At 37.7% G+C, this 13,876-nt stretch overlaps 1 protein-coding gene across 2 annotated transcripts; it reads left to right on the forward strand.

Moving 5' to 3' along the window:
- Positions 1–452: 452 nt before the first annotated feature.
- On the forward strand, positions 453–2,284 carry LOC131074665 (protein TIFY 4B). Of its 2 annotated transcripts, none has more exons than XM_058011332.1 (6): positions 453–888; positions 975–1,153; positions 1,244–1,429; positions 1,515–1,659; positions 1,762–1,819; positions 1,908–2,284. In XM_058011332.1, exons 1-6 carry the CDS (start codon positions 726–728, stop codon positions 2,128–2,130), a joined length of 954 nt encoding a protein of 317 aa, XP_057867315.1. In that variant the 5' UTR covers positions 453–725; the 3' UTR covers positions 2,131–2,284. The 2 variants fall into 2 exon arrangements, with proteins under 2 accessions (XP_057867315.1, XP_057867316.1); XM_058011333.1 differs by having other exon boundaries at positions 1,515–1,653.
- The last annotated feature ends 11,592 nt before the right edge of the window (positions 2,285–13,876 follow it).

A 13,876-nucleotide genomic window follows, 5' to 3' on the forward strand; every position in this document is an offset into this window, starting at 1 on the left:
CATTGCCACCTTGCTAAAATAAAAAAAAATAAAAAAAATCATATATCATTATATGAATTAGTACAAAATTATATTAAAATATATTAAAAACATAAAAAATAAATAAGAAAATTAATACCAAATAAATAGGAAAATTAAAAAATTATTAAAAATATACCACTCGTTGATAAATTAAAACATTTCCCATGTATTTATGGGCACACATTTTTTGTTATTTAATTAAGTCTTTAGCGAGGCTAATTTAATGAAAAATTTAGTTTAGCGTGTCTTTGGTAGGGATGCGAAATGAATTAATTTTATAATAATTTCATTGGGGAATGTCTGCCAATATGCGAGTGCCCTAGTGTCGTTGGTAAAATCCAAAATGCCCCCACGAGGTGAAGCACGAGGTGAGAAAAAAAATCAAATCCCCTATTATTATTATTATTATTATTCCAATTTCCATTCCATGCTTGAGTGGTGCGAATTACAAGGCCGTATCGGGTACCTGGAACACGGAGCCCCTCCATCATCCATGTGACCACTTGCTCTCACTGCTCCCCCTCCGTACATCCATCCATCCATCCCTCCCTGCTATTATCTTTTCTTTTCATTTCATTTGGTAGCCCACAAGCGTGAGGAGCAAGCAGTAATAAGCAAAAGGCGTGAGGAGCAAGCAGTAATAAGCAGAAGGCGTAAGGGAGGAAGGAGTAGAAGAAGCAGCAAAAGAAGCAGAAGCAGAAGAGATGAGGGGAGGCACTGGAAGTGGCACTCACAGTCACAGTCACTCACAGCTTCCTCTCCCGCTTCCAGGCAGGCCCAACCCCGAAAAGTCTCTGGAGGAGCTCACCCACCAAGACATCATGCAACTCACTCGCGAAGACTGCCGCCGCTACTTGAAAGAAAAAGGTAATGAATGCTTCCCCATTTCTATTTCAATTTCAATTTCTGTTTCTGGGCACTCCAATTCCAATTTTCCCCTCTTATTTCCGCAGGAATGAGAAGGCCTTCGTGGAACAAATCTCAGGCGATCCAGCAGGTACTTTCATTGAAAAATTTGTTCCATTCCACCCCTGACGACTACGACGACACCAAAACCGCCAAAGAAAAAGAAAATGCTGAGGATCCGGATCCCGCTTCTTCTTCATTCAATGCCTCTCCACTCCCTCTATCTGTATGCCCTTCCTTCTTTCTTCAAAACAGAACATAATGAACTGTGTGTGTTTGTTTTTTCAAGATTCCAACATCAGCTGTGCTTCTGCAGGCCGAGTCTTTGAAGTTGGACTGGTTAGCTGACGCAGAATTGCCAGTACTAGCAAGTCAACCTCCAAGCATTTCCGGTCAAAATGTTTTCTTCAACGCTTCCTCAACCAAACAATCCGGAGCGGCGCAACTCACCATTTTTTACTCTGGAAACGTTAACGTCTACAACGATGTACCTGCAGAGAAGGTAAAATTACCTAGATTCAGGGATGGATCGAATGAAAGGTTTTCCATATCCCTCACATTAGCCGATGGTGATTATTATTTTGCAGGCACAAGCAATAATGCTGCTCGCCGGGGCAGCAAATCATTTGCCGTGTTCCAGATTGCCGAATGTACAGTTACAGGATGCGCCCTATCCCACCACCTGCATTCCCGCAGGGACCCCAACCGCTCAAATACTACATAAAGGTAAAGGTAAAGCTTCTGTTCCTGTTCCTGTTCCCTCTTGTGCTAACCCTCAATTTGCCCTCAAATCAGGAAAAATCTTATTGGTTGTTTAATTGTGAATGAATTCAGAAACGCCCGTAACGAGGAAGGCATCGCTCCAAAGATTCCTGGAGAAAAAGAAGGACAGGTACCTGTACCTATACCCACTGGCTCTAATTTACTGAGTCTTCCCTGAATTTTTATCGATAACTTTGTGTTTGTATGTGTATGTAAAGAGGGCGGTGTAAGACAAGCGCATCGGCATCAAAGAGGCCTCCAATGCTGATGGGGATGTTTATGCACCCTTCATATTGGAGTGAAGCGGGCAAAAAGAAGGCGGCCACAAAATCCACTTCTACTTCTACTTCTACTTCTCCTTCTCCCACCAGACCTCCGCAGACGCCATCGTCCGATGAGCAGGCGCTCGTTAGGAAGTCAATGATTGAAGAAGCATCCTAACTCTGACATGGATATGGATCATTCAAAACTAAACTTGTAAACATGACATGGATGGATCTGCATTCTGCAGCTCGAGGTATATGAATATCAAATTTTGGAAGAGCTCTTTGTTTTATTTTATATAAATTGGAACCAGTTACCTTTCTCTTTTAAAGGATTCTCAACTCAGTAACAAAAAAATAAAATGCCTTACATACTTATGGTCTTTTTTTTTTCCAATAAAAAATGTGAGAGAATAATAAATATGTAGAGACTAGGATGCCAATTCTTAAACGCACAATGGTATGAGAAACTCTAAAATCCAATAATTAGATTTAGTAAAATCTTAAATTTTAATGATAAATTTGTATATTCATATCATTTTTTATTTAGTTTAAGATAGTATATTATTTACAAATGGTTAAATTTTGTGTAGACCTTGCTTTATTGTAAAGCTACCTATCCATTTACACATTCATAAACACTTTTCCTTTATTTTTGTATATCATACTTATGCCCTTCCTCCCCCTCTTTTTTCTTTTTTTTTTCCATGACTAGTTCATAGATAGTCTTCATAGTTGTAGACTTGTTTTATTGTAATTTTAATTCTAATATGATCTACTTCCCACTTTTGTGTGACGTGTTTCTATATCTTTGTATTAAAAAGCATTCAATGTGTTCATCGAACATTCAGGATTTGAGAAGCATTATTCAACTATCATTCATATTTACACACTTCAATTGATGTTCTCCTAATTATAAGGATAACTAAACACATAATTGTGTGAGGTGTTGTTATATCTTTAATACTAAAATCTGAATGTAAATGAAATTAAACAAGAATGTAAACCTCTATTAAAAACAAAGCAAAAACTCTAGATAGAGCTCAAAAAGAGTGTCCAAACAAAACAATAACATCAAGGTGACAAAACAGTGCTAACAATAATTTTTCAAACTGTGAGAAGTTAACTGCTACTAAAGGTGGCAGAATGGGAGGTGATGAAGTGAGGACAAAGCCAAACAAACACGAAGAATTCATGACCAAGGAAGTGGTTTGGCACATTTGTAAAGAGTGTTGCCCAGTTCTTTGAATCGATGAATGGGCATGATGATTCCCTTTCCATCTAATTTGCCTCCTAGACAGATCACAGAGTAATTATCGGAGGGACCTCCTTTGAGATCAATGAGGATGTTATTGCTAACGCTACGGGACTACCCATGAAGGGGAGAAAGTGGAAAAAAACAATTAGGGTCACGAACACCGAGAGCCTAAACCATTTCTTCAGAGAGGATGAGAACCCTGTCAAACTCCATGGCGGTTTCAACAGAGAGGAGCTATTAGACCCCTGAGACAAGGTGTGTCTCATGATCAGGAAATATTTTATGCTTGAGGGAAGATTAAATAAAGTGTTTTAATACTATCATTTCCGTAACAACTCTAGGATATCCTTCCCGTTTTTCCTCCTGCACTCTCTTGAAAATGTTATTCTAGAGGCAGTTGATGGCACTAAATCCCAGGGCGAAAATCCCATTCCTATCCACCAGGGCCTCGTTCTCCAACTTAACCACTTTCATTTAGCTCTCTACCCACTATGACCTATTGTGGTCCAAGAAGCTGTTATTTTGCTTGCTCCCTCTCTTAGCATCTTGGATATCTCGGGTCCTAGCCGAAAGAAAGGCATTAAGAGACCGAACCTTCGGTCTCACCAAAGCCAACCTCAAACCCCAACTCACAAACCCCCCTGGACTCTGATACTAATGAAAAGAAGAAGAAAAAAACCCTCCATTGTTGTCTTGGAAAAATTCAAGATCAAAAAAGCCAAACTTACCTTGCATGAAGTGGATTCGAAGGAGGAAATGGTGGAAGATACCAGTACCCCTAGGCAATCTAATAGGATTGTCTCCATGCATTGCTTTAAGGGGAGGAAACGAATCATTGAAAAATCAGAATCTAAAGAGGAGGAAGAATATGGAATTGAAGAAATTGTTAAAGAATGTTAGAGGTTGCTAGCGAATAAGGAGGAGGAAAAGGGCGAAGAGGACTCTGAAACCGCCAACAATTCAACTCATGTCTTAGATTATACCTGTTGAACACTATATTTGAAATAAAAAATCTTCCCATAGGCGTGAGAAAAACTAAAAGATCATCGGCCAAATATCATGTCGAGCATCTCGAAAGGAGTTTCACCGAAAGAATACTTTCATCGAAATGGAACATGACGTGTGAAACACTATGTAAGATGTCTTCAGTGGAATATCTCTTTCGATAAATAAAAGAAGCCGCTCATTGATACTCCAGTTTCATCGAAAAGTGAAAAGCAAAAAGCAAAAGGTGAAGTCAAAGAAATACAACTGCCGAAGAAACTTAAAAACATTCATCGAAAAGCAAATCTCATCGATAACATTATATCGAACAAAAACAGAGCGGTTTTATCGATAAAAAGGACATCGAAGAAAAAAGGCTTTCGAAGGGCTTGCGTGAAATTTCACCGAAGAACAGAACTCATCGAAATATGATTTCGATGAAACTCACGAATGACTCATCGAAGGAAAGTTCATCGAAGAAAAGATGATTTCGAGGAGACTAGAAAATGGTTTTTCGACATAGGCCATTCGCCGATAAGGTGATATCGATGAAAGTGAACTTTCGATGAAAGATCAAAGTATTCAGCCGAAGACAAGGGTTTCATCGAAAACTCGATTCACGATCATTTCAGTTGAATAGTACTTCCCGCGAAGGAGTTAAAAGCCCAAGTGGAGAATGTCACATCTGCAATTAAGTTTAAACATTTGAATAGCCGTTATAAACGCAGAGATATTAACTGTGCACAAGTTGCCCATGCAATTACAGCTAAATTGATCGAATTTTCATAAGAACCAGATTGATGCCAAAAGACAAAAAATTACAAGGAGTTTGCTGAAGTTCATAAGCAACAATCAGAAGAGCTCGACAGTTCTCCAAGTAAGTGTGATTTCTCGTACTAATTAAAATTATGGAACCTTCTTCTTCTTCTAAAAAGAGTAGGAAAGGGAAAGAATTAAACCCTGAGGAGAAGCCCAAACGACAGAAAAAGGAGGGTAGAGCTTTGACTCAGGATTTGCTAGACCAGTGCCCGACATCCAGTGTAAGGTCCAAAAAGACCAAGAGTGAAGAAGAAGGGTTGGAAGATAGATTTGAACATCTAGGAGACATATGGACTGAAATTAGAGGACATGAGTTGTTCCTATTTAGTTACAAGAGAAGGGATGCTCCTGAGCCCATAAATAACCTGTGGAAGAAAAACTTAGGGAAATTGGTAGTCCCGAATGTATTTGTGGATGTTGAATTAATGAAAGCTCTGGTAGATTGCTATGATCCAAAAACCAAAACCATATGCGACTACCGAGGGAATCCCTTGGTGGTGATTAACAAACAGACTATTGATATGGTATTTGATCTAGACTGGGACGTAGAAGAGAGAATTGATATACAGAAACTTTCGCGAGAATTCTTTAATTTAGAGGACATCTACAGGACATGGAGATTACCCATTCACCGGCCAAGAGTAGGAGGGTCCTTTGTTCCATTTAGTAAAAATGACAAGGTGCCATTTGATGTCAACCAATTCCATCCGTATTTTAAGTATACATACTATGTTGCAGCCCAAGTATTAGGCTTAGAGGCTCATCCTCTCATGGATATTGGGGTTATGGTTCTATGTGCTGATTTACAATCGAAAGACCCTAGGTCATTTGACTATGCCACTTATGTTGCAGAAGCCCTAAATCATGGGTTGGAAAAGTTGAAAGGAGACCTTGTAAATGTCCATTTCTCGTTGTATTCTTTATTGATGCACATCATTCTTTATTGTGGACAAGAAATCAATTTCTGGTCAGACGATTTCAGCATCAGAGCTTATGATAAGAATGGTTTGAAGAAACCAGTTCAGTTGTGGGTTTCTGCATGGGATCAAAGATTCATAAACAACCAATACTGGCACTTTCGGGAATATTTTGTGAAACCTCTTAGTGCGGCCTTTGGACAACATAGAGATTATACTCTGTCTCCTGAAATTAAGAGATTCCTCAGGCCAAAAGACTTCTCTCCAGAGTCTCAGATTGATCACAACTGGGGTGACTGGTATTGCCACCTTAATCACACAGAAATCAGGGTATTTGGGTATGAAGGAAAGCCATACATGCTTCCAATTACAGTACCAAACAGGGTGGCTAGCCTAGAGATTGTGAGACAATTATCTGCTGTCAGTGCCAAACATCTTACGGATTTTGGTAAACAATCCATTGTGCTAGGGTTATTGGTGTTTTCTAATTTTATTGTTAAAAGTTCCAAAAGCTATCATTTACTTCAAAATAAATTAGATTATTATGGCATGACTCTGGGTGATCCTAGAGAGAACTTTGATCCTGAGGGATATATAAGAGCTGCAAGGGCATCACAGAAACTAAAAGCCGGAATACATGTGGCTAAAATGCCAAATGATTTAATCAAGAACCTTGAAAGGGAAGAGGCCAGGGTTTTGAAAGAAAGAAGCGAAATGACTTGGGAAGCCTTCAAATGGAAAAGAGCAAGGGGGATGGTGGATGGAGACCTACTTGGAAACCTCCAAGATCCTTTGGAGATAGCCAAAAAACTACTTCAACATGAGGTAGAGATTATGCATAGAGTCCCCCCACAGTTCCTCCATTTTATCAACACTGAAAAGGATAGTCAACCATTGGCTCACATGTCACCAAAATCTGCTGCTAGTAGCATCCCTGCTGACTCCCCAAGAGAAGATTATCCCCCTGGTTTTGAAGCAGAGGTAGATGTGGACACTAGTGAATTCAATATTAAAGATGTAGTTGATATAAGGATGACAGAGCATGAGGACTTTGTTGCTGATGACGGATTCGCTTCTTCAAGGGAATTCCTTTCATTCTTGTACCAGTATAAAGGGGCTCATGTGAAATGAAGTATGGCTGGGAGACCAGAAGAAGAACAGATGAAAAGGCTACAGGATGAAATCGATACCCTCATGAAAGATATGACCCCTGAGAAAGGGAGGAAAATATTAAAAGAGGCTAGTGTTATCATCTTTTCTGGTTGGGACATAAATTCAGCACTTTTGTTTGATGGATTCTTGAAGAAGCAGGACCTAAATCAACAGGTGTTGCCTCAAGAGATAGATAAATTGTTCCTAGGCTCTGGATATGATCCTGATCAAAAGGCTCTCCTACAATGGGCATTATATCCGAAAGGAAAAAGACCAATTATTGTGGATATCGAAGAAACCTTTGGACACCTCATGATTCATCAGGTTGGAAAGACTGACCCTAGGGTCACTGCAAAATTGAACCTGGATGTAGCCAAATTAAATTTGGATCAGACAGAGTTTTTGGTCAGGGAAAATATTACCTATAAGGGCTTGTATGAAAGATCTAAAGAGGAGAATCAGAAGTTACAAGCGAAGATATTACAACTTGAGACAGGAACTCCTTTAAGTGAATATGCCTCATATCCCACAGGACAGAGCTTGGATGATGTTTCTGATGTTCTGTATTGGAAGTATCAAGCGGATAAGGCTACCAAACAGGTAAATAATATCCAGCAAAAGATGGATAAATTGGTTAATGATATCATTGAGCACCGATTCAACACCATGCTTATACATGTCGAACATTATTGGAGGGTGTACACTGGAACCATAAAGGCATTAAGAGAGCATGAAAGGTTAAAAGCACGATTGCATGAGGTGATAAACAGTGTTGATGTGATGACACCAGAGGAGGAGGTTGAAGGGACTTCGTATATAGAAGATCATGTTAAATTCGAAGATATGCTGAAAGGAGATCTTAAAGAATTGGATGATGGGAGCCCTATTGGAATGCCTTCGATTTATAAAGGAGGAGTAATGTCTATGGAAGATTTGCGGAATGAACTTGTAAGCATCAAGGATCGGGCTCTGTCAAAGTTGGATCGAAGCAAAGACGTGGCCCCTACCGTCAACCAGATGATATTTGAATACCTTTCACAAGGAGAAGAATTGAAGAAATAGAGTATTAAGATCAAGACTTTTAAAGAGGATGATTATATTCATCATTTAGGAATTCTTAACCTCTTTTTACTTAAATTTGTTAGGAATGTTCAAAATTAACAATTAGTGTTTCGAAAAGACGTGTCTTTTCATAAATAATTTTGCTCTCATATATATATGAGAGAGGTTTTTGTAATATTGGGATAAGAGATATCGTTGAAACAAAATAGCAATGTATGACAGCCTGTAAGTTTTCTGTTATACAAATTTTGATGGAATACATACTATGATCAGTCATTTTCTTTGCGTATGTGTTGTGGATTATTTCATTTTGTTATTGGCAGTCGCTTGTGATATTATCTAAAGGAGATAAGGTTATTCATATTCTTTGAATGAAATTTATGTTGTATGTTATAAGGTTGAAATAAAAGTTCTGCTTGCGAATTGTAATTGTTCTTTGCAGTGCTTACTTGAATGGTCCCTTAAAGGTAGGGTTAAATTCATTCAAGCAACTTATGATATAGGCATTCAATTGATCTCATAAGAAGTAGTAACCGACAGATTCATAAAGGGGTGGGTTTAAAAACTGTCTCACAAGTTCGCACAGTAAGTCTTAAAGAAAATATAATGACTCTGTAGCCCATACAGCGAAGAAGGCACTGGCTATTTACAAATTACACTTATCACCATATTCATCATATGTTATTTTAAAGCGATAGGAGTAACTAAGTAGGAAACATAAATCGAATGGCTTCTACAACAACAATCTTAAACTCATCTGCTATATCTCCATCCTAGGAACTTATGCCATTCTGAGATAGGAGGAAACCAGATCAAGATACTTAATCTGCTATAAAAAGCACTGGTCATTAAAAACAACTGGTGAATAGGTATACCCGCTTGGATCCTGCAGAGCCTAAAGTGAGAGAGTTAGCAACCAAATAGGTTCACTCTATAAGTTGGCCAAGTCAATTGGAGGGTTTGATCATAGGAGTTGGCATTTCTTTAGAACCTATCCAAACTGTTGATTTGGGAGCCAACAATACCAATGCTAGTCCTATCAACCTCAGCTAGGATATGATGCCCGATGAGGAAGATGAAGTTGTCAAAGCTACTAATGAGACATGCCAAAAGACTCAAGTGGGCACCTATTCGAAGTGCTTGGAGCTGGAAGCTAAGCTGACCAAAACCAATGAGAGGTTGACTGATATTGAAAGAAAAATGGGCTCCTTCTCCAAGTATGGGCTCAGGGTGATGCATAGTTCAACCACCACACTATGCCTACTGCATCAGGATTTGGCAGGTCGGAAAGATAAGGACAATGAAAGTTTCAAGGAACTTTTTAAGTTCTTGACCAAAGACTAGGCGAATGTTCTACTATAGGTGGGATGCAAGATCTCGAAGAACAGTTAGGGTTCCGTCCCTATTCTTTATTTTTTCTATTTTATGCCTTTTTTGGCTGGGTTTCTAAAACTCTCTATGACTATTATAGATGTTTAGTAAGTATTTTTAAGACCATTTCTGCGAACTCTTATAGATAGTTTACTATTGTTGATAATACTTTGTTACTGGTGCTATATGCTTATTACTATTAGTTTGTAATTAATGTGTTGTTAATGTGCTACTACTAGTGTTTTGTTTTGCAGCCTTTGGGCTTTTGTATCCTTGGGACAACACCCATGTTTTGTTGCTTTTAATATCAAAAACATTAAAAACCAACTCAAATGTTACCATAACCTCCATTGTTGAATAATTTGCTCCAATGACAAGGTTGTATGTGGATGCTCCTTTGTTCAAAGTTAATTGTTTTGACATGTACTTAGCAAGATAATAATGGATGAGCAATGTGGATGCGAATGCCTAAGTTTATAGATTTTTGGAAGGATAAATAGATGGCTAAGATTAAAGGATGAGATGAATAATGGAGAATTCTTGAGAGGATTTCCCTAAGATCAAGGAGGGAATGAAGGGATGACATGTAGTTAGAATGTGAATGGCTACAGTTGATTTACTAAATTTAGTAAGTTGTTTCGACCATGAGAGAAATAAGGAACATGTGCATCTAGTGAGTTTAGTTTCTTGAGCTTGTTGGAGGGAATAGTGGAGCCATAAGGACAAGTGTTCTTGTATCCCCATTATTCATGGATTGTGTTGAGGTAATATAGGACTAATTAAATAACAATATTATTTAATTATTTTAGCTATATATGTGAGGTGGATAATAGGTGGAAATGGATATTATTTATTAATTTATTTATTGTAAGGAGCTGAAAAAGGTGTTAAATTAAATAATGGGAATCAAATTAGGTGATGTAATGAAATAGGTGATGGGCCTAGGCCTAGGTGATGGATTTGACTGATTATGTCTAGGAAAATATTTAGGTGTCTACAATACCCTTGCATTTAAAAGAATTCATTGCTTTCAATATGGGCATTCAGTATTTGAGAAGCAACATTCAACTATCATTCACATGTATACAAAAACATTCTCAAGTGAGTTTAACTTTGCAAAAACATTTTAGGAGTATTTGCAAATTCTTGTTTTTTGTTGTTCATATAAATTTTTGAGGGATTTCCTAGGATAATATGTCCCCTCATGACATATCAATAGCCTTTGAAAAGTATTTATAGATATTTTTAGTACATAGATGTCAAGAAGCACTAAGGAAGTCAAGATACATTACTTAAAAATGAATAAAAGCAATTTATATATCACAAGGACAAGATGGTAGGTGCAAGACAAAACCACAATCTCAAATCCATACTTGATCTTTAGTTTTGTCTTTATATTACAGTAATATAATATTTTTATTCTAAAGTGATAATATTTCAATCGTCCACTATGTTGGGCCTAAAAATAACAATGGGATGCTTCCTAGAGCAAAATCTCATTCACAGGGCCAAAGTTTTCATCATGCAAGTGAAATCTTTTCATCAACAAGTCATGGAGGCTTTAAAGTCAACTCTATGAGAGTGGATTTCATATCATGTTCTTCAAGCTCAACTAAGACTCAAGAGGGTGATCCCAGGGGATTGTTGGCATATGGACACTCCAATGAGACATTGTGTGTGATTGAAGGTTTTGTCATTGATGGCAACCTTGCAATCCTATGGCACCGGCAAGACATTATACCGGTAAAACATTACACAGGCAACCTTGCAATCCTATGGCACCGACAAGACATTATACCAGCAAAACATTATTCAAGCAAGACAGTGCACCGGCATCAGCAATATCACTCTACACCGGCACCAGCATAGAAGAGAACATGTATACCGGCACAGAGGCCGACAGGATTTTTGATATGTAATATTTTGTTTATTATTGTAAGCCGACTTGGCAAATTGTAAAATGACTCTTGTATATAAAAGAGATCATTGTAGACATTTGTAATATATGGATAGGAAGTATAAAGATAATTATAAGGCAGACCTAATGTGCGAATTATAGGACAAGGGTATATGTAAAGAACATAGTAAGAACCGGTACTGAATCTGGCATTGAAGATGCTATTGTAAAGCAGTACAAAATATTGGATCTCTGTAAATCCTCATTGTAAGTCAGTGTGACTTCTTATTGAGCAGTGTGCTCTAGGTAGTTGGCCTTCTTGCATGTGCAGGCCCCTATTGTAAGTAATATTCTCTTATTGGCCAGTAAGTGAATATTGTGGGTCACAAATCCCACCAAGGTTTTTCCCACATCGGGTTTCCTCATTAAACATCTTGTGTTATGGTGTTCTTTTCATGTGGATGTTTTTGATTCTGTTATTTACATTAATTCTTGCATAGCGGTATACTGTTACTTTATGTTTTGCATGTTCTATTTCAAGAAAATCACATTACCGGTCAGATACTGATTCACCTCCCCCTCTCAGTATCTGTGGGAACCCTAACAATTGGTATCAGAGCCTGGTCCTCTATTTTTAGAAGCCTAACAGCTTGAGGAAGATCTTGACACCGGTAAAGATGGAAAATCTGATGAAGCAACTTGAAGGAGCTCTTACTGACTATGATGTAGAGAAGTTGAAAAATATCAAATTAGAAGATGATTTAAAAGCAGCTCAGGACATTATTCAAGCACTTCAAGAAAATCTTACTGTTACAAGAAATAAGAGAAGAGAACTTTGTGAAAAATTGCAAAATGAGAATGATGAAAAGGAATCACTAAATGATATGATAAGCAAATTGAAACAAGAGATCATGACAACAAAAAATGAAATGCAGGATATGACTATGAGATTTTGCAAAGAGATTGAGGACAGAAAGAAGAATGAAGAAGAATTGACTAGAAGACTAAGTGATGCAGCAAATGAGAACACAAGACTTAGCTATGAAAATGACATGTTGAAGATAGATCTGATGCATACTCAGAATGACTCAAATGAACTAATGAGACAAAAAGAAATCTTGGAAAGGGAATTGGAAACTACAAATCAACACAAAGAAAAATTCAAGAAAAGCTCAGAAGAACTTGGTACCTTATTGAAGAATCAAAAACCCAAAGGTGACACTTCTGGAATTGGATTTGAAGTTGGAGAAAGCTCCGGTACTGCAAATACCCAGGATCACAGCAAACCGGTAAGACCTTCTAATACTTACAAATTCAATGGAAAATGCTTTAACTGCAATAAATATGGTCATAGGGCAAATGAATGTAGATCTAGGAATTATCAGAATATCAATCCTCCCACCGGTCAATGCTCCAAATGCAACAAAATTGGTCATAATTCTGAAAATTGCAGAATGAATGTAAGATGTTATGTTTGTGGAAGATTTGGTCATTTATCAAATAAATGCAGAACACAAACCGACATAGGTTATGGGAAAGCTATTCAGAAAAATAATGTAACTTGTTATGCATGTAACAAGATTGGTCATATTGCTAAATTTTGTAGAAGTAAAGGTACACCGGTAGACAACAAAAGTACTAGTTTGAAAGGTAAAGAAAAGGTTGAAGAGGTTAAGCAAGAATTCTCAAAGCAATGGATTAGAAAAGGTGATCTAAATATTGGGGATACTCCTCCACCGGTAGAACCAACAAATGCTCCACCGGCAGGACAATATGATACTCCACTGGCAGGACAGAGCAATGCTCCACCGGCAGGATGTTCTTCATCAAATTGAAGAAAATTATCTTGAGGGTTTGGCAATCTAATGACACATGTGCTATTATTCCCTCGATTAGAGAAAAGAAGTTGAAAATCATTCATTACCGACAAATAAAGTTAAGCTAATACATTACCGGCAAGCAATTAATGTGGTAGGTAGCAGAAAAGACTTTATAAAATAAGGTTTTTGGCTCCATTTCATTTCATCGTGAATTCAAACTTTCAGAGAGCGCGAAGATTTCTGAGCTAAGGCATTCCGAGCAAAGAGGCAAAGCACCTCAGCAATCAATCCATCCAAAGGTAGAAAAAGGTATTTATCATCATGGCATCCTCCTCTGCACCTGAATTCATAGCAAACCCTATAGTAGTCGAAGTTATAAAACAACCTAGGCCCGTGTTTCAGCTAGTTCCCGAGGTAGCTAAGAAAGATGACAACACAGGTGCTTTTTCAAAAATTCCAAAAGGTGTTGTTTATGCAGAAGACCCTAGAATGTATATTCATTGCAACATAAAGGAATTAGGTGATGAAGAAATTAAAAACATGTATAAGTCTGTCATATGTGACAATTCCGGAAATGTGAAACCTGAGCATAAAATTGTTGAAACCCTAGGATTCACTGAAATCCTCAGCATTTCTGAATTTCC

The sequence above is a fragment of the Cryptomeria japonica genome, chromosome 4, assembly GCF_030272615.1.
Source record: "Cryptomeria japonica chromosome 4, Sugi_1.0, whole genome shotgun sequence".
In the NCBI taxonomy this organism is placed as follows: Eukaryota; Viridiplantae; Streptophyta; class Pinopsida; order Cupressales; family Cupressaceae; genus Cryptomeria; species Cryptomeria japonica.

Excerpts from the sequence above, each read along its gene's own strand:
- LOC131074665 (XM_058011332.1), top strand. The coding sequence starts at position 726 with ATGAGGGGAGGCACTGGAAGTGGCACTCACAGTCACAGTCACTCACAG. Across the intron at positions 889-974 it reads CCGCTACTTGAAAGAAAAAG|GAATGAGAAGGCCTTCGTGG; the intron begins GTAATGAATGCT and ends TTATTTCCGCAG. Across the intron at positions 1,660-1,761 it reads AATACTACATAAAGGTAAAG|AAACGCCCGTAACGAGGAAG; the intron begins GTAAAGCTTCTG and ends GAATGAATTCAG.